Here is a 22,614-nt window from a genome sequence, read left to right as displayed (position 1 = left end):
GTCATCTGCTTTAGGGTACGTGTTTGAGAATTATACCACGGAGTCAGGTACTTCTGATTAGAGACCTTAGTTTTCACTGGAGCTACAGTATCCAGAGTCGTACGTAGTGAGGAGATGAAATTATTAACAAGATAATCGACCTCTGTTGGGGTAGCGTTCAGATAGCTGCTCTGCTCTGTGTTGGTACAGGGCATTGAAGATGATAACAGTGGGTGGATTATATTCTTAAACTTAGATACAGCACTTTCAGAAAGACATCTACTTTGATAAAATCTACTCTCCACCGCTGTGTAATCAATTATTGTAAATGTAAATGTTATCAGGAAATGATCAGACAGGAGAGGGTTTTCAGGAAACACTGTTAAATGTTCAGTTTCTATGCCATATGTTAAAACAAGATCTAGAGTGTGATTAAAGTGGTGGGTGGGTTCTTTTACATTTTGAGAGAAGCCGATTGAGTCTAATAACAGACTAAATGCCATGTTGAGGCTGTCATTTTTAGCATCTACATGGATGTTAAAATCACCCACAATAATTATTTTATTTGAGCTCAGAACTAAATTAGATATAAAGTCTGAGAAATCAGACAGAAACTCTGTGTAAGGCCCAGGTGGACGATAGATGATAACAAGTAAGACTGGTTTCTGAGTTTCACAGCTGGGGTGGACAATGTTAAGCATCAGGCTTTCAAATGAATTAAAAGTCTGTCTTGGTCTTTCATTAATTAATAGGCTGGTGTGAAAAATTGCTGCCACACCGCCCCCTCGGCCTGTGCTTCGAGGTTTCTGGTAGTTAGAATGACTCGGGGGGTGTTGATTCATTTAAACTAACATAATCATCCTGCTGCAACCAGGTTTCTGTAAGGCAGAGTAAATCAATTTGTTGATCAATTATTAAGTCATGTACTAACAGAGACTTGGAGGAGAGAGACCTAATATTTAATAATCCACATTTCACTGTTTTACTCTTTGGTTCAGATGTGGATACTGTACTGTTCTTTCTTTGTAATTGTTTATGTTTAAGTTGTTTGTTGCTGGTTTTTAGTTTGTTTTTTGTCTTTTTGGAAGCTGACACAGTCTCTATGGAGATGGGTTTTTGGGGGGGTAGCAGGAGGAGAGAAGCTGCAGAGAGGCGTGTAAGACTGCAACTCTGCTTCCTGGTCCCAACTCTGGATAGTCATATTTTGGGGGGTTTAATAAATTTGTCCATGTTTCTAGAAATGAGAGCTGCTCCATCCAAAGTGGGATGGATGCCGTCTCTCCTAACAAGACCAGGTTTCCTCCAGAAGGTTTGCCAATTATCTATGAAGCCCACATCGTTTCTGGGACACCACTCAGACAGCCAGCAATTTAAGGAGAACATGCGGCTAAACATGTCACTCCTGGTCTGATTGGGGAGGGGACCAGAGAAAACTACAGAGTCCGACATTGTTTTAGCAAAGTTGCACATCGATTCAATATTGATTTTAGTGACCTCCGATTGGCGTAACCGGGTGTCATTACTGCCGACGTGAATTATGATTTTACTGAATTTACGTTTACCCTTAGCCAGCAGTTTTAAATTTCCTTCAATGTCGCCTGCTCTGGCCCCTGGAAGACAATTGACTATGGTTGCCGGTGTCTCTAGCTTCACATGTCTGAGAACAGAATCACCAATTACCAGAGTTTGACCCCCGGCGGGTGTGTCACCAAGTGGGGAAAAACGGTTAGACACATGAACAGGTTGGTGGTGTACCAGGGGCTTCTGTTTAGGACTATGCTTCCTCCTCACCGTGACCCAGCCGCCCTCTTTCCCCAGCTGCTTGGGGTCTGCCGGGGAACAGCTAGCGGGGCCTACGCTATCTTCGGCTGCACCAGCTACAGGGGCCTGGCTAGCTACGGGTGAATGAAGGGTGCGAAGCCGAGTCTCCAATTCAGTAATCCTGGCCTCCAGAGCTGCAAATATGCTACATTTGTTGCAGATATCATTACTGCTAAAGGAGGCCGAGGAGTAACTAAACATCTGACACAATGAGCAAGAAAGTGCAGGAGGGACAGGTGAAGTAGCCATGGTGCTAACGAGTCGGCTACGAGCTAAGCTAAGCTAGCGAAACAGTACAGAGACAGTGAGTGAATAAATGGTTGGTGATATTAAAGTCCTGTTTGTGGCACATTAGTATATGTCAGGGGGCAAACTCCTCAAGATGGGTGGTGACCATGGTGGCCATTTAGAAGTTTGCCATCTTGGATACAACTCTATTTTTTTCAATAGGAAGAGGGCCATGTGACACATCAAACTTATTGGTAATGTCACAAGAAACACAATGGTGTGCTTGGTTTCAATGTAACTTTATTCTTTCATGAGTTATTTACAAGTTTCTCTTTGTTCACAACCATTGACATGTTGAAGAGGTTAACACGTGAGGAGCGGATCGAAATTGTGTTGATATCTGGTGAACGCAGTAACCGGGTCATTGCAGCAGATTTCAATGCAAGACACCCTACGAGACCACCCATCTCCCATGCTACAGTCAGCAAACTGCTTGCTAAGTTTCGTGAAACTGGTTCAGTGTTGGATTTGCCAAAATGTGGATGCAAGAAAACTGTCACTAATGAAGAAACATCAGTGGCTGTCCTAGCTTCATTCAGCAAGAGCCCACAGTGTAGCACTCGCCACATGTCACTGAAGAGTGGCATTAATCAAACATCCCTTCGGCGGATATTAGCTACTCACAAATGGCACGCTTACAAACTCCAGCTACTGCAGCATCTCAACGAGGATGACCCAGATCGGCGCACAGAATTGGCAGAATGGGCAAAACAAAAATTGGAACAGGACCCTCAGTTCACGCAGAAGATTTTGTTCAGTGATGAGGCAAACTTTTATGTGAATGGTGAAGTTAACAAACACAACCACCGCTATTGGTCTGACATTAACCCACATTGGATGGATCCCTCCAAGACTGTTGGAACAACAAAAGTGATGGTTTGGTATGGTATATGGGGTGCAACGTTAGTGGGTCCATTCTTCATCAATGGAAACCTCAAGGCCACTGGATATTTGAAATTGCTACATGATGATGTGTTTCCCTCTTTATGCACTGAAGCTGGCACGTTCCCTGAGTTTTTCCAGCAAGATGGTGCACCACCACATTATGGGTGCCAGGTCCGAGCATTCCTAGATGAACAGTTTCCTGGAAAGTGGATTGGTCGTCGTGGGCCAGTTGAATGGCCCCCAAGGTCTTCCGATCTGACCCCCTTAGACTTTTATCTTTGGGGTCATCTGAAGGCAATTGTCTATGGTGTGAAGATACGAGATGTGCAGCACCTGAAACTACGGATACTGGATGCCTGTGCTGGCATTTCTCCTGCGGTGTTGCTATCAGTGTGTGAAGAGTGGGAGAAGAGGGTTGCATTGACAATCCAACACAATGGGCAGCACATTGAACACATTTTATAAGTGGTCAGAAACTTGTAAATAACTCATGAAAGAATAAAGTTACCTTGAAACCAAGCACACCATTGTTTTTCTTGTGACATTACCAATAAGTTTGATGTGTCACATGGCCCTCTTCCTATTGAAAAAACAAAAGTTGTATCCAAGATGGCCAACTTCTAAATGGCCACCATGGTCACCACCCATCTTGAGGAGTTTGCCCCCTCACATATACTAATGTGCCACAAACAGGACTTTAATATCACCAACCATTCCCATTTTATTACGGTGTATGCATATAAATGGCCCACCCTGTAGATCTTGTTTTAACATATGGCATAGAAACTGAACATTTAACAATATTTCCTAAAAACCCTCTCTTGTCTGATCATTTCCTGAAAACATTTACATTTCCAATAATTGATTACACTGCAGTGGGGAGTAGACTTCACATCACAGTAGATGTCTTTCTGAAAGTGCTGTAACTAAGTTTAAGAATATAATCCACCCACTGTTATCGTCTTAGCTACTTTCAGTACCACTGATATTCATTTAGAGTCTTTTTCTCCAATTGATCTTTCTGAGTTAACTTCAATAATTACGTCATCCAAATCCTCATCTTTTAGACCCCATCCCTACAAGACTGCTCAAAGAAGTCCTGCCATTAATTAATTCTTCGATCTTAAATATGATCAATCTGTCTCTAAAAATCGGCTATGTACCACAGGCCTTCAAGCTGGCTGTAGTTACACTTCAGCTAATTATAGCTAAATAATAATAATTATAGCTAATCTTCTTTTCAATTCAGAAATTCTTGAAAGAGTAGTTGTCAAACAGCTAACAGATCATCTGCAGAGGAATGGCTTATTTGAAGAGTTTCAGTCAGGTTTCAGAGCTCATCACAGCACAGAAACAGCTTTAGTGAAGGTTACAAATGATCTTCGTATGGCCTCTGACAGTGGACTGATCTCTGTGCTTGTCCTGCTAGACCTTAGTGCAGCGTTCAATACTATTGACCATAATATTCTATTAGAGCGATTAGAACATGCTGTAGGTATTACAGGTACTGCGCTGCAGTGGTTTGTATCATATCTATCTAATAGACCCCAATTTGTTCATGTAAATGGAGAGTCCTCCTCACTACGGTTAATTATGGAGTTCCACAGGGTTCAGTGCTAGGACCAATTCAGTTTACATTATACATGCTTCTCTTAGGCAGTATCATCAGAAGTCATAGTGTACATTTTCACTGCTATTCAGATGACACCCAGCTCTATTTATCCATGAATCCAGATAACACACACCAATTAGTTAAACTGCAGGAATGTCTTAAAGACATAAAGACCTGGATGGCCTCTAATTTTCTGCTTCTAAATTCAGATAAAACTGAGATTATTGTAGTCGGCCCTGAAAATCTTAGAAATATGCTATCTAACCAGATTCTTACTCTGGATTCTAGGCTGGACTACTGTAATTCATGACTATCAGAACATCCTGATCCTGAAAAACTCCCTGAAAAGTCTTCAGTTAATCCAAAATCCTAGAGGGACTAGAAAAAGACAGCGTATTTCTCCTATATTAGCTTCTTCAATAATCCATGATGCATTGAGTATTTCTTCTTCAGTCACCTTTCTCAGTCACTGTTAATAGACATATCTGCACTGAATCTGCACTGTCATTAATCTCTGGCTCTCTTCCACAGCATGTCTTTTATACTGTTTTCCATCTGGTCGCGGCAGATGGCCCCGCCCCTCCCCGAGCCTGGTTCTGCCGGAGTTTTCTTCCTGTTAAAAGGGAGTTTTTCCTTCCCACTGTCGCAAAACTACTTGATTGTTGGGTATTTCTCTGTGTGCATCATTGTAGGGTCTACCTTACATTATAAAGAATTGAATTAAGATTAGGTGATTGATTTGGCCATCGAAAAAAAACTTCTTTACCCTGTTAAATTTTCTTTTCATGTATACTCTGGGTCATTATCCAATTACACTTGATTAGTTTTGAACTTACTGGTTTTGAGTGTAATCAATGGTTGCACCTTGCTGTAAACTCTTGATTCTAGACTTTGACAATGATACAGCTGCCTCCTCAAGACTGTTCTTGATTTTAGTATGTTGTGAAGTTAGAAACAATTTTGTCTTCTGTGGTCTTTCATGCCTTTTGGTTTTGCTGATACACATTCAACACTTTGAACCAACTTTAGATAACATGTCTGCTTCATTCATGACATAACAAGCGACCAGGCTTAACCTGGCTGTGAAACTGCTTGTCAGTCAGTTGTCCCATTAATTTTGTACATCTAAAGTGCTGTGATGGTGTATAAAAATTCACATATTGATTGTTTTTTTATTTGCAATTCACTGTGATGGTGTACAGATCCAAAATTTAAAAAATTGTGCCACTGTCCCAAACATTATGGAGAGCACTGATAAAAAAAATCAAGACAAAGACAGAAAATGTATAGCAAAGAAAAACTAAATAATAACTAATAAAATATAAACCCAGGACATTTCATTCAGTTCATGACTGCATTGTGAAGAGAAAAGAGAGCAAAAAAATGTAGTTGGTGAATGACACTTTACATGCAGTCAAACCCAGCACTGTTAAATCGCACGTGAAATTGTCAATTTTTCATCTGTTTGTACTCAGCTTATCCTCAAGCTCCTCAAGCCTCAAGCCTTGGGGGTGTTGGTAGGCATATGTTTGTGTCAGGGTTCCTGGGTCGTTGACCAAGTGTTTTCGGTTTTGTCATGTTCAGTTTATTTCCCACTCATTCTCATTGCCTGTGTATTGTGTTCCAGTTACCTCCATGTGTCTTTATTCAGATTAAGTTCAGCTGCTCACGCACCGGTTTTTAATCACTCATCATCCAGCCTGTATTTAAACCCTCAGCTTCTCTCTGTTCAGCGTCTTGTCGTTGATGTATTCACTGCCATCATACCCGTGTGTGTTTTCAGTTCAGCCAGCCTTTCAGTCATCCAGCCAGTCAGCGTTCATTCATGTTCTGTTCATCCACTCACTATAATAAACTTCTGTATCCTGCACCATGAGTCCTGCGTTTGGGTCATCTCTTCCTCGCATCCACACACGACCCCTGACAGTTTGCACTATGACTTAGTGTTTCTCCCCCATCTTCGAGTAGTTTCTATATTAACTTAAGTGAAGTTAGCTACTAACTAAAAGTCCTGTCTCAGAGGTATTAATTTATTCCTATAATGTAAATGAAATAATTACTAGTAGACTGCATTTTAAGGCATCCAACTTAAGCAACTGTGAAGGTCAGTGTTATGGAACTAGGGGCCCCCTTGCCAAATGTAGAGCACCATAATAAATTGTCAAAGAGTGCTCTTTAATTAACTGTATAAACAATATTTTTTTGATACAGACAAAGAATTTATAAATAGGTTTATATATTCAAATAAATGTGGCCTTTTAACACCCGCGTTGTTCTTTTTTTTTTTTTTTTTTACTGTAGCAAAAGCTTTTATTTATCAATTTTCACCATTGGCCTTTAAATTTGACCTAAAATGTTTTCTTCTTCCATCTTTAGAAAATCTACAGAAGAGGATTAGGGCCACTGAAAAAAAAAAAAAAGAATTCTGACTTTAATCTCAGAATTCAGACTTTTTTCTCAGAATTCTGACTTTAATCTCAGAATTCTGACTTTAATCTCAGAATTTTGAGGTGGGCACCTGCAGGCTTCCAGCTTCAGTGACAGCAATGTGTCCAGTTTGGCAGGTGGAGAACTAATTCACTAAATATGGTGGATATAAGTGATTTTTTTGCGTGGCCGAGGGGTCCCCGAAGATGCTATTTTATTAATGGAAGAGCAGAAGGTGAGTAACAAAAAGAGAAATAGTTTGGTGTCTCCTATTTCTACAGGAAAACAGTTAAGGTACAGTTACGGTTAGCATGCTTGTTAGCTTATAATGTTATATAGGAATGAACGTGTTTCACGATGTTACAGTATACTAGGTGAATTGACGTTTTAACTGTTGTTGATCGCAGGATCATCCCAGATGGGTTCGTTGCATTTTATTTTATTGTTCTACTATTTCAGAGTTTTTCAAGGCAGTTAAGCGGAGCTGTGTTACAGATGCTAGCCGCCTGCCAATATCACTGATATATTTGATGTGTACAAGTAAGTTACACTTAGTACAGCGGAGGGGAGAAACTGTAATGAATGTTTATGCGGATATTTCACTCAGAAAAATGGGTGGCGTTCATACACAGCCACCGACACAGCCCCGGTTGTTGTTCTGACGGTGGCCGACTGACGATCCCCTCACAACATGTTAGCTAACACAAACTAATGTTGTGCATGTAACTGTGTGTATACGTTAGTGGTACAGTGTCGGAAGAAATGAGCAAACTGTTAACTGTTTATAATGTCAGAATGACATCATCATCGCACTGTGTAATGTATGTCAGCTCAAGAAGGAAATCATATCTTATACTCTGAGCTGCCCAGTGCACTTAACGCCTACGTGTGGAAATGGTAGGCTACACTACAGTTAACTACCGGTAAAAAATAAACTTAATACAGTATTTGATTTTTTTTTATAGAACAATAAAATAAAAAGTGCTGGCTGAGGAGCGCTGCCGCGTTGAACTTTGACCTCGGAGTGACGTGACGTTTGTTCGCACAACCAATAGAAGTGCAGAAAGTCGCAAATCAGGCATATTGTTCGCATAAACACAAAAATAAATAAATAAATAACGAAATAATCCCGATATTGTGCCAAAGACTGATTTACAATGTTACTTTGTGTTCTATGTGTAATACCTTTGCTTAAATGACTAAATGGACTGTGTATTTATGACTCTGCGTTATAGTCCTGCATACATAAGTAACATTCATATGTACAGATAAAAATGTACAGAGATATGTACACAAGCGTGTACACAAAAGTCTACTGCTGATCGAGCTGCTCAGTGGTCGTACAGTCTCATGCAGAGAGCGTGGAGGTGTTGTCCGTTGCCATTCCACCACTCCAGCAGACCACAACATAAAAGACAGCAGACGCCACCACAGTGTCATAGAACATCCTTAGAAGACGTACTACCTACATCATAACCAATCAAGTTCTGCTTTTTTTAAATACAGAAGAAGATTTATTATTTACTGAAAGGCTATGCCTTAGTTTGCTTCTTTCATTATTGTGTTTCGCCCTGCATAAAATAGATAGCTTTTCTGATAACTACAGTCAGTACTCTCCTACTGGCATTAGCGGTGACCTAAGAGGCTTAACCGTAATATTGCTTTGCAGTGTAAATGTTGCAGAAAATGACTGTCTTTTCTTTCTTCTTGTGTGCAGATTGACTGTGACGTCATAGCACTGATGGATGATGCAACTTTGGCAAACTACATTCCCTCGTACGGAGACCGAATTGCCCTCTTCAATTTCTGCAAAAGCAAGCAACCACTGTCAAAAAGAAAACTAGGACTTCTGCAAAAAGTTCACCTCTCAAAGCGAGAGAAACAGTGGCTGACATGTCAGATTTGGATGACTTAATAAGACTGTATCTCAGACTTTCTTTCAGTAACAAAGAAATACTTTCAATTTTAGCACATAGTCATCAGACAATTATAAGTGTTCGAACTCTAAAGAGAATTTGTAAAAGACTTGGGCTTTTTAGAAGGAAGAATCAATCAAACTTGGAGGAAGTGCTAGCCTTTGTCCAACAAGAGATCATGACAAATGGACAGATGCAAGGTTATCGTTGGCTACATCTTCGTGCAATTCAACATGGATTTGTGGTGTCACAAGATACTGTAAGATGCATAATCAAATTGGTTGACCCTCAAGGTGTGGAACTGAGACGAGCTCGACGGTTGAGAAGACGACAGTACAGCTGCAGAAGGCCAAATGCTCTCTGGCACATGGATGGCTATGACAAGTTGAAACCATATGGTATTGCTATCAGTGGCTGCATAGATGGTTTTAGCCGCTATGTTTTATGGATGGAGGCTTATACCACAAACAATGACCCTAAATTGATTGCAAGTTATTTTCTGAAAACAGTTTCATGCATCAGTGGATGTCCAGAGAGGTTACGTGCTGACCGAGGTACCGAAAGTGGTTGTGTCGAACAAATGCAGATGTTTTTACAGAGAAACCACACAGACAGTTTTGCAGGTGAGAAAAGTTTCCTTTACGGAAGAAGTACGGCCAACCAACGTATAGAAGGATGGTGGGCTACCCTACGCAAACAGAGTGCACAATTTTGGATGAACTTATTTCAAACTTTTCAGGATGATGGCCACTTCACAGGGGATTTTTTGGACAAAAGTCTTATCCAATTCTGCTTTCTCAATCTTATTCAGGTAAAAGCATGTGCGCATGCTATGTAATGTCTTAGCTGCATAAATAGAAAATATAAATGTGGTTAGAACATTTTTTTTGTTTAAATTAAATATGAATTTTATTTCCATTTTAATATGTCTTGATGCATGCTCAATCAGCCAGGTAAGGAATGTTTTTTGACAAAACATTTCTCACACTGAAAACGCTACATCCAGATGAACAGAATCAACTTTTTGGGATTCCATTTTAATACTTTGATGGAATTGTACTCATGTTATCAGTGGAAGTAACTGCACCTTTCTCAGCACAGGTGCATGGAGCATTTTTTTTTTTTATTGCCACATGGTTTAAATTACTATGGAGTCTGTTACCTAGTGGGCCTAGGTAAAGCAATCTTATCATTTGGTTAATTCTCTATTGAAAATATATTGTAGAATCATTGCACACTGAGTATAAAGTGTTGGGCTATCTATTCAACAGTAGAATCATGCAGCACCATTCTGTGTCCATGTGCTGTTTAGTGAAAGTGCTATTTTGTTGTTGATGCTTGGTTTTACATTAATTAGAGGTCACTTTCTATGTCTGTTGATTAATGAGTTAATAAGCCTCAACTTTGGCTAAATCTACTGGTACATGGTCTGTTTCATATACTTATATTGTGTTGTTTTTCATGTAGGATGAACTTGAGGAAGTTGTGAACACATGGAACTCGCACAAAATCCGGCCAAGTGGTAGTGCAGCATCGGGTCGACCAGTAGAAATGTACTCATTTCCAGAGCTGCACAGTGCTGAGGATAGACTGAAACCTATTTCTATGGAGGATATATCTTTGTGTATGGAAGAGTGTAGCCCAAAAGGTCAACACCCCTGTGATGAAACAGTCTTTGAACTGTGTTGTCTGCTTATGGTAGAAAATGAATGGGATGCCCCAGGAGATCCACTTGGTGCTGCGGATCTGTATATTAGGTTAAGAGAAGAAATACTGCAAAGTATTTAAGGAACTTCAGTGTGTAAATGTACAAATAAATACAAAATATTTCTCTTTATCTTGATAACGTGATTTGATAGTAGGTGCCATGTCTTACAGGTACCTTTTATGCAGGTATTTCTGCACTGCATTAAATGAAAGACATCTTTTAGGTGTGACCGAACATGCCATTTTTCAGGTCATTCTCTCAGAATATTGCTGTTTATTTCTGCTGTAATGTAAATTCAGAGTGCTGATAGGTCAGCACCAACTAGTATCATTTTATGTTGATCATAGTAATAAATACAGTTTGGTTGGTATCTCTCCCCCCCCCCCCAAATTTGATTGTCTCTCTACATTCACACTACCATTAAACAGAAATGTTTATATATTACTTGAAAAAGCTGAATATTGTGATATTATCAATCAGTTATGAAACACATGTCAATCCTTTTAAAAGGCCATACATTAAACTGCATTTACAAATGTTATATTTTTGATTGAATCATAAGTGGTGTAAACCTGCCTACCAGTAAATTGCAATATAAATTTCTGTGTTTTGTTGCCAGACATGTGCATAGTATATAAAATATAAACTGACCAGCTCCCTGCTCATTGTTTTCTGTATCAACCTTTACTCTTAATATTCATGGCTGGAAACCCAGGCACCAGCATATGATATGCTAAGTGCCCGGGTTATCTGTGGTATGTTTCAGCAAACCATAGTAGCATTAACAATTCTAGGTCTTGACAACAGCATGTTTCTATAAAGTATCATTGTTAATATTTAAAGTCGTTATGCCTTTTGGGGAGCTTTTAGTGCAATTATATTAAAGCAAAGCTATTATAATCATTTACCCATATGAAGATCCATCACTTAATTATTATTGTATTTCACTTCTGTTAGTTGTAAGATATTTTAGCTGGTTTTCATGTAAAATGACCATGAGTCATTGCTATACTGATTCAGTGTGAGCTGTCGTACACAAGACTCCTTTATGTCATGAATCCTAAAATTATAAGAAACATACCAAAAATATTTTGACTTTTATTTGTAGTATCCCAGCAACAATGCAACAAAACAGTTCCTGCAAGTGGAACCAAGTTATTGTCACATTAAGTGCAACATGTTTTACATTTATATTTGTGTATCTTTATGAAATGTTTGAAATTAAAAATAAATGGTATTCTTCCATGTTACTGAGCTCATGTGTGGCAGTCTCTTGAATTCTGGCATGTTCAAATAGATAAGGAGCTTGATGAACATATTCAAAACAACAATACAAATGTACTGTGTACAGTAACATTTTATTGGAAAAAGTTTACAAGAAACCTGTTCTTGCCAATGCCAATAACATGGCTAAAACTCATAACCATATAAGCTGCCCTGTAACAAGAATTACTCAACTTTTAAAACAAACTTATAGATCTCATACAGTCTTGTTATGCATCAGTATACATCAGTGACTTACTGTAAAGATCATGAACACTGGCTATTGTGGTATCACATATTCCTTCAGTGTCATCTATGGTATAGAAATAAAAACAAGTGTGAATGGTTGAGAACATACATGCATACAAATAAAAATGCATAATTTCTGGCAGTAACGACATTTTTTCAGGTTGCTAAGATTAATACTATATCTGAGAACATGACAATTTGGCATTACAAAAGGATGCCTGAATAATCACAGCACTTGACCACTGCACTGAACTGTACAGTGTTTATTTATGATCTCATGGTCTTCAAAACAGACTGAATCCTTTAAGCAGCTTGAATCAATTGGATGGATGAATAACAGGTATGCTTAGAAACAATATGACATTAAGAAAATACTGGAATTTTAAAAAATATTTTCACCAACTTCAAATGGAACCTTTGTAATCAACAACAAATGCCAAACTTTGATACCTTAACCTACCTTAACTAAAAATTGCATATACTGTAAAGCAAAATATTTTCAGACATGACAAATGCTAAAGTATAAAATTTAGCTCTTTAGTAATCTTTCTTCATGCTTTTGCTGAAGGTTTCTGTCTTACAGCTGGAAAGCTTGGATTTGGTGAAGACAGCTCTGGATATGGTAGTAAACAGTGTACCCGTTCGTTTTGTTTTGTGACTGTATCATATAAAACTCAAAATGATAAAAGAAAATGAAATATTAGCCAAAACTGGACTTCTAACAGAGATGAGAAACTTCTAATTAAAAAAAGTATACTGTATAAGTTCAAAATACATAAAAATACATATTCCTAACATCTCTTTACAGTTATGCTCTAGTGTGCATGAGCAGTTCAAATGTAGCGCATTGCTGTGAGAGTCTAAACAATGTCCATCACCCAGACATTACTTTCAAGAACTGCATTAAATTCAGAACGAAAATCTGGGAAGTTTTCATAGCTGTTAGCTAGCTGCAGAACATTCCCACACGTGTGTCCGACTGGTCTCCTTGTAAACTCTGTCATATCTTGAAATTCCACATAAATACTGTTTGTTACTATAAGGTCAGATCCGGTGCAGAAACGCATAAATTTCTGAAGTTTAATGTTATCCAGCTCTCTGATGAATCTTTTGAGATGATTTTTCACTTCTTTTTGTTGTGGAGTCAAATCCACAGCAAATTTCAGTAGCTGGCACACTTTTTTTGAAGTTGGTTGCAGTTCAGAGAATAACTTGGTCAGTCCCTCCGGACTGAGGGAGATATGGGGGTCGATGATCTCCCTCCAGCAGTCAATAACAAACATTGGTTTTTGGACAAGCTCTTTGTGTGCTATTTCATTAAGGATTGTAGGAAGAGTCTCAGCAGTGATTCTTTTTCTACAGCCATAACTGTCAAGAACTTCCACAAGATCATCCAAGTCAACTGCAGAGAAATCTTTTACTGCTTCCATCAAAACATCACATTCTTGGCTGCTGACAAACTGTAGAAAGTGTGCTTTAAGATCACTGTAAACACCACTGAAAAGCACTTGTTCCAGAAAAGGGATTGCAAGTTTATTTGGAAAATACTGACATTCTTGGTAACCTTTCAAGAGTATTCACCCAACTGCCTTCCATTTTTCAGCAGGAAAATCATGGCGAATGAATGGCACTTTAACGGTTGCACCTAGGGTGCATCGCTCATAAAATTCATGCCAGAAGCATGTGAGTACATCTCTTAGTATTCCTGATCCAGTGCCTGGTTCTTCTGTGTTGTCTGGAAGTATGCGCTTCACATTCAGTGTTTTGCTCAAAATCTCCTCATCAGAGAAAGCAGTAATCATGTCATGTAAAGTGTCAGTATGACGTATGGTGATTGTTATTACGTTCTCTGAATTAGGTGGACTGAGGGGGACAAGAAAACCCTCATAGACTAATGTGTCTTCTGTATCTTCTTCAGCATCGAAAATTGGACCAAAAGTAATTTCTGGATCATCTAAAATTTCTGAACCAGCGATGACTTCATCAAAATTACCCCTGACTTCCCCCACTTGCAATGGATTAATGTCACTGCCACTGCTTTCTGAGACAAACACCACTTCAGATGTCTCGCTGGCATCTTCTTCAGGATCTTTTGGTTTTGTTGCAATGTAGAAGCGTAACATTGTCAGTCTCGCTGCCTCATACATATTGCCAATAGACTGGCAGGTATCATCAGTAAGGTGGTTCTGTTTAAAGTCCCAAACCTCAAACTCAAAATCTGTTTCACATCCCTTAGGAGATATGCCATCAGGAAAAAAAAGTTTCTTTCCTTCCTGAAGAATATCTTTTAATCCAGCATCAGTGGCCATTTGAATTTTTCTAGTGCCACCTCCCTGCTTCGCTCTCACCTGTTTGGCTATTTTTCCATCACAATGTATCCATCCTATCTCAACATTTCGTGTTGCTTTTTGCTTCTTTGTCTGTCTTATTCCTGCATCTGTATGTGAAGTGTTCTCCTTTGGACTTTCTTTTCTGGTTTTCATTTTCTCACGAAGTTTCTGCAGAAGTCCTAGTTTTCTTTTTGACAGTGGTTGCTTGCTTTTGCAGAAATTGAAGAGGGCAATTCGGTCTCCGTACGAGAGAATGTAGTTTGCCAAAGTTGCGTCATCCATCAGTGCTATGACGTCACAGTCAATCTGCACACAAGAAGAAAGAAAAGACAGTCATTTTCTGCAACATTTACACTGCAAAGCAATATTACGGTTAAGCCTCTCAGGTCACCGCTAATGCCAGTAGGAGAGTACTGACTGTAGTTATCAGAAAAGCTATCTATTTTATGCAGGGCGAAACACAATAATGAAAGAAGCAAACTAAGGCATAGCCTTTCAGTAAATAATAAATCTTCTTCTGTATTTAAAAAAAGCAGAACTTGATTGGTTATGATGTAGGTAGTACGTCTTCTAAGGATGTTCTATGACACTGTGGTGGCGTCTGCTGTCTTTTATGTTGTGGTCTGCTGGAGTGGTGGAATGGCAACGGACAACACCTCCACGCTCTCTGCATGAGACTGTACGACCACTGAGCAGCTCGATCAGCAGTAGACTTTTGTGTACACGCTTGTGTACATATCTCTGTACATTTTTATCTGTACATATGAATGTTACTTATGTATGCAGGACTATAACGCAGAGTCATAAATACACAGTCCATTTAGTCATTTAAGCAAAGGTATTACACATAGAACACAAAGTAACATTGTAAATCAGTCTTTGGCACAATATCGGGATTATTTCGTTATTTATTTATTTATTTTTGTGTTTATGCGAACAATATGCCTGATTTGCGACTTTCTGCACTTCTATTGGTTGTGCGAACAAACGTCACGTCACTCCGAGGTCAAAGTTCAACGCGGCAGCGCTCCTCAGCCAGCACTTTTTATTTTATTGTTCTATAAAAAAAAAATCAAATACTGTATTAAGTTTATTTTTTACCGGTAGTTAACTGTAGTGTAGCCTACCATTTCCACACGTAGGCGTTAAGTGCACTGGGCAGCTCAGAGTATAAGATATGATTTCCTTCTTGAGCTGACATACATTACACAGTGCGATGATGATGTCATTCTGACATTATAAACAGTTAACAGTTTGCTCATTTCTTCCGACACTGTACCACTAACGTATACACACAGTTACATGCACAACATTAGTTTGTGTTAGCTAACATGTTGTGAGGGGATCGTCAGTCGGCCACCGTCAGAACAACAACCGGGGCTGTGTCGGTGGCTGTGTATGAACGCCACCCATTTTTCTGAGTGAAATATCCGCATAAACATTCATTACAGTTTCTCCCCTCCGCTGTACTAAGTGTAACTTGTACACATCAAATATATCAGTGATATTGGCAGGCGGCTAGCATCTGTAACACAGCTCCGCTTAACTGCCTTGAAAAACTCTGAAATAGTAGAACAATAAAATAAAATGCAACGAACCCATCTGGGATGATCCTGCGATCAACAACAGTTAAAACGTCAATTCACCTAGTATACTGTAACATCGTGAAACACGTTCATTCCTATATAACATTATAAGCTAACAAGCATGCTAACCGTAACTGTACCGTAACTGTTTTCCTGTAGAAATAGGAGACACCAAACTATTTCTCTTTTTGTTACTCACCTTCTGCTCTTCCATTAATAAAATAGCATCTTCGGGGACCCCTCGGCCACGCAAAAAATCACTTATATCCACCATATTTAGTGAATTAGTTCTCCACCTGCCAAACTGGACACATCGCTGTCACTGAAGCTGGAAGCCTGCAGGTGCCCACCTCAAAATTCTGAGATTAAAGTCAGAATTCTGAGAAAAAAAAATCAGAATTCTGAGATTAAAGTCAGAATTCTGAGATTAAAGTCAGAATTCTGAGAAAAAAGTCAGAATTCTGAGATTAAAGTCAGAATTCTGTTTTTTTTTTTTCCAGTGGCCCTAATCCTCTTCCGTAAAAATCTCCTCTGTCTGTCAAGTTTAGGACTCTATTAACATATTACTGGCTATCAAAATGCTAATAATGTGTGGGGTCTCTTCAGTATAGTCATAATTTATTACATTTTCCATATCAGTTATAATAAATAAGAAAACAATGAAGAAAAAGATAAAATATATATTTGTATCTGCTTTGGTTTAGCTGATAATGATGAAAGATGCAAGAATATATACTATACCTGAATTTACCATATTTTACTATTTGATATGGTGAAATTTCAATCGTTAGGCTACCTCTGCAAAAGAGCTAAACCACAAGTGTTCTTTTTTGCATTTGTATGTTGTTGTGTTATTGTGTAGTGAGCCATGAGTGAGCAAGGGGTAAAAACTACAGCGAGAGAGTATTAATGGATTCTTGATTGGGCAAAAAACTCAACAGCAGCCCGGCTTATATTAATTTTGGAGGAGAAAGTGAGCGAGGGATAAGAGGAGGGAGGAATAAGAGATGTGTGATGATTTTGCAAGTCAGCTGTAGCAAAACCACACACACACACACACACACACACACACACACAAAGGGTATAGGTGTTTGTGAGGGTGTGACAGTTCTGGTTGTCCTGCTGCGTATTGTTGCTCTTTTCTTCCAACAAATAAACATCATCAAGATCCTGAAGTCTACAGAATGTGGCTGTTCAGAGATTATGGTCCCCATGGGAAAATATACACATCTAGTAGAAGAATTATCAGATTTCGGAACAAAAATAAGAACATCAACAACAACAACAAAGAAGAGCATAAATGCATAAATGACAGACCCACAGCCAGGATTTTCTGCAAAATCATGAATCATTGCTTTTTTATGGTTCACAATTGTTAGACTTTGCCGCTTAGGTTTGGGTCAAATAATGTTAACCAGCTGGACACAAGCAATGATTATCTATACACTCTATACTGAGTGTTATAGCTACTGGTTGAATCTTCAAAAAGAAAAAAAAGAAAACAAAAACTTCATGAACAATACCGGGATGTGATTGGCTGGCAGGTTTATAATGGAGCGACAAACACCTGAGCTGTGCTTTTAGCACAAACAGGGCGGGGTCTCGCCCAAACTCCCACGCTCATCCTTTATTGGTAAACAGCAGTGCTCTGTTCGCTCAATAGATTTTTTGAGTGGGAGTGATGCTGCATTTAAGAACACAGCAGCGGACTGACAAACAACAACAAGATGGGTTTAATGAAAGAGACATGAGGATGAGATGGGGGAGGGTATGGGGGTGTTTGAAGGGAGAGAGGGCTGTAATTGGTTGTTAAGATGTCAATCAGAGAAGAGACAGAGAGGCTGCAAAAGGAACGAAAAAGAGAATGAGTGGGGAGGGAAAAACAGAGGGGGGTCGTCATGGTAACTACGTAGTAATTGGTTGTTTGGATGTCAGTCAAAAAGAGTGTGATGAAAGCAGAAATAGAGAGATTTAGATGTACCTTTCATTATTTGTTCATCCATACATACGTCTTTATGTTTGCATGTATAGAAGGTAAGCTATGTTCAGGGTATAAAACTGCTCTGAATAGCTTGTTTCCCCCTTTTTTTTTTAAATGAAGTTGCACCTTGCAGTCTGTCTTTTATGCATAAGAGTAAGTGTGAGATAAATTTCAGAAGAAGGGAAAAGAATAAGTTTCTATTACAGCTGCGTTTTACCTCTAACTGATCATATACAAATACGTGTTCAAGAAGCCTTGGTGTTACAGTGGACCGTCTTTAGCATGAGAAACATAATGCTAAAAGCTGTTATGGAACAAATGGGCTTAGATTTTTTTGCATGTCACAGTATTTAAATATTGGAAAAATGTGACTTTAATTTAGTACAAAAATACAGATACACCATTTAAGTTTTAATAATCATTTCGTTATGGTTAATATCTACACCCCTTATTATTTTCAAAAGGTTTTGTAAAAGTACCAGCGATACACAGAACACAGCTATTGTGGACATCATTTGTTTTACAACATTTTAAATTTCTATGCTATGAAGAAAACCTGCTTTGTTAGTACTGTTACTAATTATGGTCAAGGCAGTAAAGTAAATTTGAATTTTAGAAAAACACGAGAGAGTGAGAGACGTAAACAAGGAGAAGAGAGAAGAGGATGAGTGAGCAGCAGTAATTGGTGTGAGGCTGTTTTGGAGGCAGATGAGGGTCGAGTTAACGAGCTGAGCCTCCAGCACCAATTAACCAACAACCTGCAAACATGAACAGAACAGAGCTGTTGCAATTAAACACGCACTCACAATTTAAGGTGAGGTGTGAGAAAGAAGAATCTGTTTTTCAGATGGTCAGATGGTTAGCATGTCACTAATATAACTAGAATAAAAATGAGAATTAAAAAAAAAAAACACCTGCCGCAGGAGCAGGAAAAATGTGTTACCCTTATGATAACTTTGGCAGAAAACAGACAAGAATAACAATTGGTCTTAATTGATTCTGTCACAGACATTATACCTAGTTAGATATATGTTAGGTTTTATTATTATAATCACAGTTTTGCAAATCAAGCATCCAAATCAGTTGCTTCATTCCATAATGGAATGCCACGTGACCACGTGCTGTGGTCACGTCCGAAGGGAGGTGGAAGAAAAAAGTTATCATATTTACAATTTAATCTTTTGTGGGAATGGCTCCACCCACTCATATTGTGTTCATTTTACAGGAACAAAGTACAAAGCACAAACATTAAGAGGAACGCAAACAGTCGGTTTTTCCCGGCACAACAATAGATGTTGAACAGTGCAAGTCCTGCTTAGACGACTTGGCATCACCCGGCAGTCCCCACAGTTCCAAAAATTTCAGCACCAATTTCGAAATATTTGGGTGCACTTGCCACCCACATATTTAAAATGTGAATGATAAAATTCTAACCTGAAAAATATCATAACCTAATTAGGGATGCTACGAAAAAACATACAGTAACAGCGAGTACAGCCAAGTACCAGTTTTTTTCTTTTGGCATGTGTTCTGTTTTTGTCATGTTTAACAAGGCAAATCATCTAAACCTTATTTAATTAAATATAAACAAGCAAAATATCAGATGCTGTTGCTGACTTGTTGGGTTTTTTGTTTTTCACACAGTGCTTTCTGCAACCCTGGAGATCGCCACCATTCAGTACTAGCTTCAGGCCTTTGGGCTTTTTTTGTGTGTGTGTGTACAACTTTATTCTGAACCTTTTAATGCTGTTACTTTTGCTGATATAAGAGCATAATCTTACTTTGATAAAACCTAAATTAGCTCTACCCCTACATGAGGATATTTGCTTTATTTTTAAAATATGTTTCACTTTTGTGTCTGCTTCAGCTTTAGGGTCACCATACCGTGACCAGGCTGATGGTCTCCTTCTTGGCTTTGGGAGACCACCAGCCTGGGTCAGAGCATGCATCAAGTGCATGAGCCAGACAAAAAGGAGCTACACATAATTGCATGCAATTTATTAAATCATTCCCAAAACAATATCCCAATAAAAAATGCAGAAACTCTTATCTCAATAAAAATATTGCATTAAACACATATATAACTTCAATTCATAATTAGTGTAAAAACAGCAGAAAGCATCTCGCACTGAAAAAACAAAGCAGACCATTAAATTCTAAATCATGTTTCACTGATCCTGCTGATTCACCTCTTCATCAACTCGACCCACAACAATTAGCTTGAATATTTAATATTTATCTTTTCCACTGTATTCTCTTTTATTTATTTTATCATGTGTTTTTATTTATCGTCCCGTCTTCTGTGAACACATAGAGTACAGACTGATTAACTGATCAAACACACACATCCACACATGTGCAATAACACTAATGTGCAATAATCTTTTCTGTCATCGTTGTATTTTTACTCAGTTGTATATAGCATTTGTATTTGTATTCTATTTTTATCTTATTGTATATTTATTTGATTTTATTCTACTGTATATAGTATTTTATTTTTATTCTATTCTGTACAGTTGTGTACTGTATTTATTCTTATTGTATCCTAATTTTTGCCTCATAACTTTTGCACTGTCCACTTCCTGCTGTGACAAAACAAATTTCCCACGTGTGGGACTAATAAAGGTTATCTTATCTTATCTTATCTTATCTTATCTTATCTTATCTTATCTTATCTTATCTTATCTTATCTTATCTTATCTTATCTGTCTGTCTACATCAATGACTGTCCTTCTGACCTGAGGAGGGCTGAAAGCTCTAATTATTAGTGCAGCAGTGTGACTCTCGTAGGTCTGTGTGTGTGTGTATGAGTATGTGTGTGCGTGTCTGTGTGTGTGAGAAACAATAAGGGCCTGTGGGAGAGATAACAGTTATTATAGCTCTCTGTGGACAACCCCCTCCACATACACACGGGTCAATTTACAGCTAGTAACTGTAGACTTACTTGTGTCCCAGTGGGCTCTATTACTGTGTGTGTTGAGCCATGGACTGATGGCCCACACACATATATGCACAAAAACAACATGGGCATTGTGGGTACAGAGGTGTGTAAACAGCATGCAAAAACATGCATGCTGCCAAGCACAAAAACATGCAGACTCTCATACAAACATGCTGTAATTTGTGTACACACTATGACAAACAATTTGTGTGTGTGTGTGTGTGTGAAGGTGCAGAGGTGAGTAAACAATCATAAAACACTCACACACAAACGCACAAAATTAAATGCATGTAAACCAGTGCAATGAACACATACACACCGCTGTAAACTGTAAATGAGACTGGTCTTTATTCACACCGCCTTGCACATAACAAACATGTTTTCTTATCACGCCGCTCAGCATCATGGGATGCTGCTCAACCTCACCATTCACCTGCCTCCTCACTGATTTGTTCAATCACTCCATGTTGCTTTCAGGAAAAAGCTGTGTCGGGTGAAGGTTTATTTTCAAAACAACGTGACAAGTGTGGAAAACGTGAGCAGCATTTTCATCAAGGTTTTTGTGTGAAGATGGAAAATGAGAAAGGCTTTACTAAACAAACAAATAATAGCAAGGTGAATGAGCTTTAAAACACTACACAGAAAGTATATACTGTAAGGTTTGATTACTGGGGCAATAAAACATTCATTTGATTCAATAAAACCTCAAATCATTTGCCTCTAGCAATAATCTTTGGGTTTTAATGAATGCACACTGACACTGGATTATACAACAAGCTGTTTTATCAGCTTTCCCTGAAGGACAGTTTCTGGGTTACACTCCTGAAAATTATGCTGTTGTTGATGAGCTATTGTATGTTGTGACATTCATATTCAGATCATATAAAAGCAGAGTCACAGTATAAAATCACAAAAATGTTCAAATATGTTGGATTACTGGTGAAGCTGTTATATTGTTGTTTTTTAGCCTTTCTATACCTCACATGAATAGTTTTTCTGGAAAATAATCAATACCTGAATCCAGAAGATCTTACAACATTGGCCTTCAGCTGCCAGACAGAAAGATGAGCCATAAATCATCGGTTTGGCCAGAATTAAAACTGATTCAACTAGCAGAAAAAAAGAGAAAAAATGCCTCATTTGTCCATCCATGGTTGACCCTGACAGAACAGTGGAGTGGCATAATGGTGCATCTTATAACCATGAGTGCTTGACTATGATTAGTCATTATTGTGCTGAATGATTTGGGTGTTTTAGGTGTCACTCTAAGAGACGTTACAGTAACTGGCACAAGAATTATACAGAAATATACAGTCATAATCAAAAATATTCATTGAGTTTGTTGTTGTCAATGACTTAATCTAGAGTGGTAACAGCAATATGAATCTTGAATTAGACCATGACTGTTTTTGTTCGGGAACAAATACATGATGGACAGACCAAAATGGCTGAATCAAAACTGAGAAAAACGTTTCATGGCACTAAAGGCTTGGTGAGTTGTGGAGTAATCTGCAGTATCTGTCAAGTAATCTTTAGAATACCTGAAAAACGAGGTTCTGGTGGTCCAAAAGAGTTTTGGAAAAGACAAGGATGTTGTCCATGTAGATGAAGATGTAGCGGTTGAAGAA

General features: G+C 38.5%; 1 protein-coding gene and 1 long non-coding RNA gene across 2 annotated transcripts; one reads left to right on the top strand and one right to left on the bottom strand.

The window, feature by feature from the left end:
• The first annotated feature begins 7,160 nt into the window (after window positions 1-7,160).
• On the top strand, window positions 7,161-10,518 carry LOC146365218 (uncharacterized). Its single transcript, XR_014798692.1, has 3 exons — window positions 7,161-7,247; window positions 8,730-9,739; window positions 10,396-10,518. It is a non-coding gene; the product is annotated as an uncharacterized LOC146365218 (long non-coding RNA).
• Window positions 10,519-13,547: 3,029 nt separating this feature from the next.
• LOC146365217 (uncharacterized) lies at window positions 13,548-16,439 on the bottom strand. Its single transcript, XM_084915770.1, has 2 exons — window positions 16,264-16,439; window positions 13,548-14,784 (listed from the first exon to the last, which is right to left on the bottom strand). Exons 1-2 carry the CDS (start codon window positions 16,336-16,338, stop codon window positions 13,726-13,728), a joined length of 1,134 nt encoding a protein of 377 aa, XP_084771896.1. The 5' UTR covers window positions 16,339-16,439; the 3' UTR covers window positions 13,548-13,725.
• Between the last annotated feature and the right edge of the window lie 6,175 nt (window positions 16,440-22,614).

Source organism: Perissodus microlepis, chromosome 19 (genome assembly GCF_051167445.1).
Source record: "Perissodus microlepis isolate ML-2025 ecotype Zambia chromosome 19, ASM5116744v1, whole genome shotgun sequence".
NCBI lineage: Eukaryota > Metazoa > Chordata > Actinopteri > Cichliformes > Cichlidae > Perissodus > Perissodus microlepis.
Note: the sequence above shows the minus strand (reverse complement) of the source record. Positions and strands in the feature narration are given on the sequence as shown.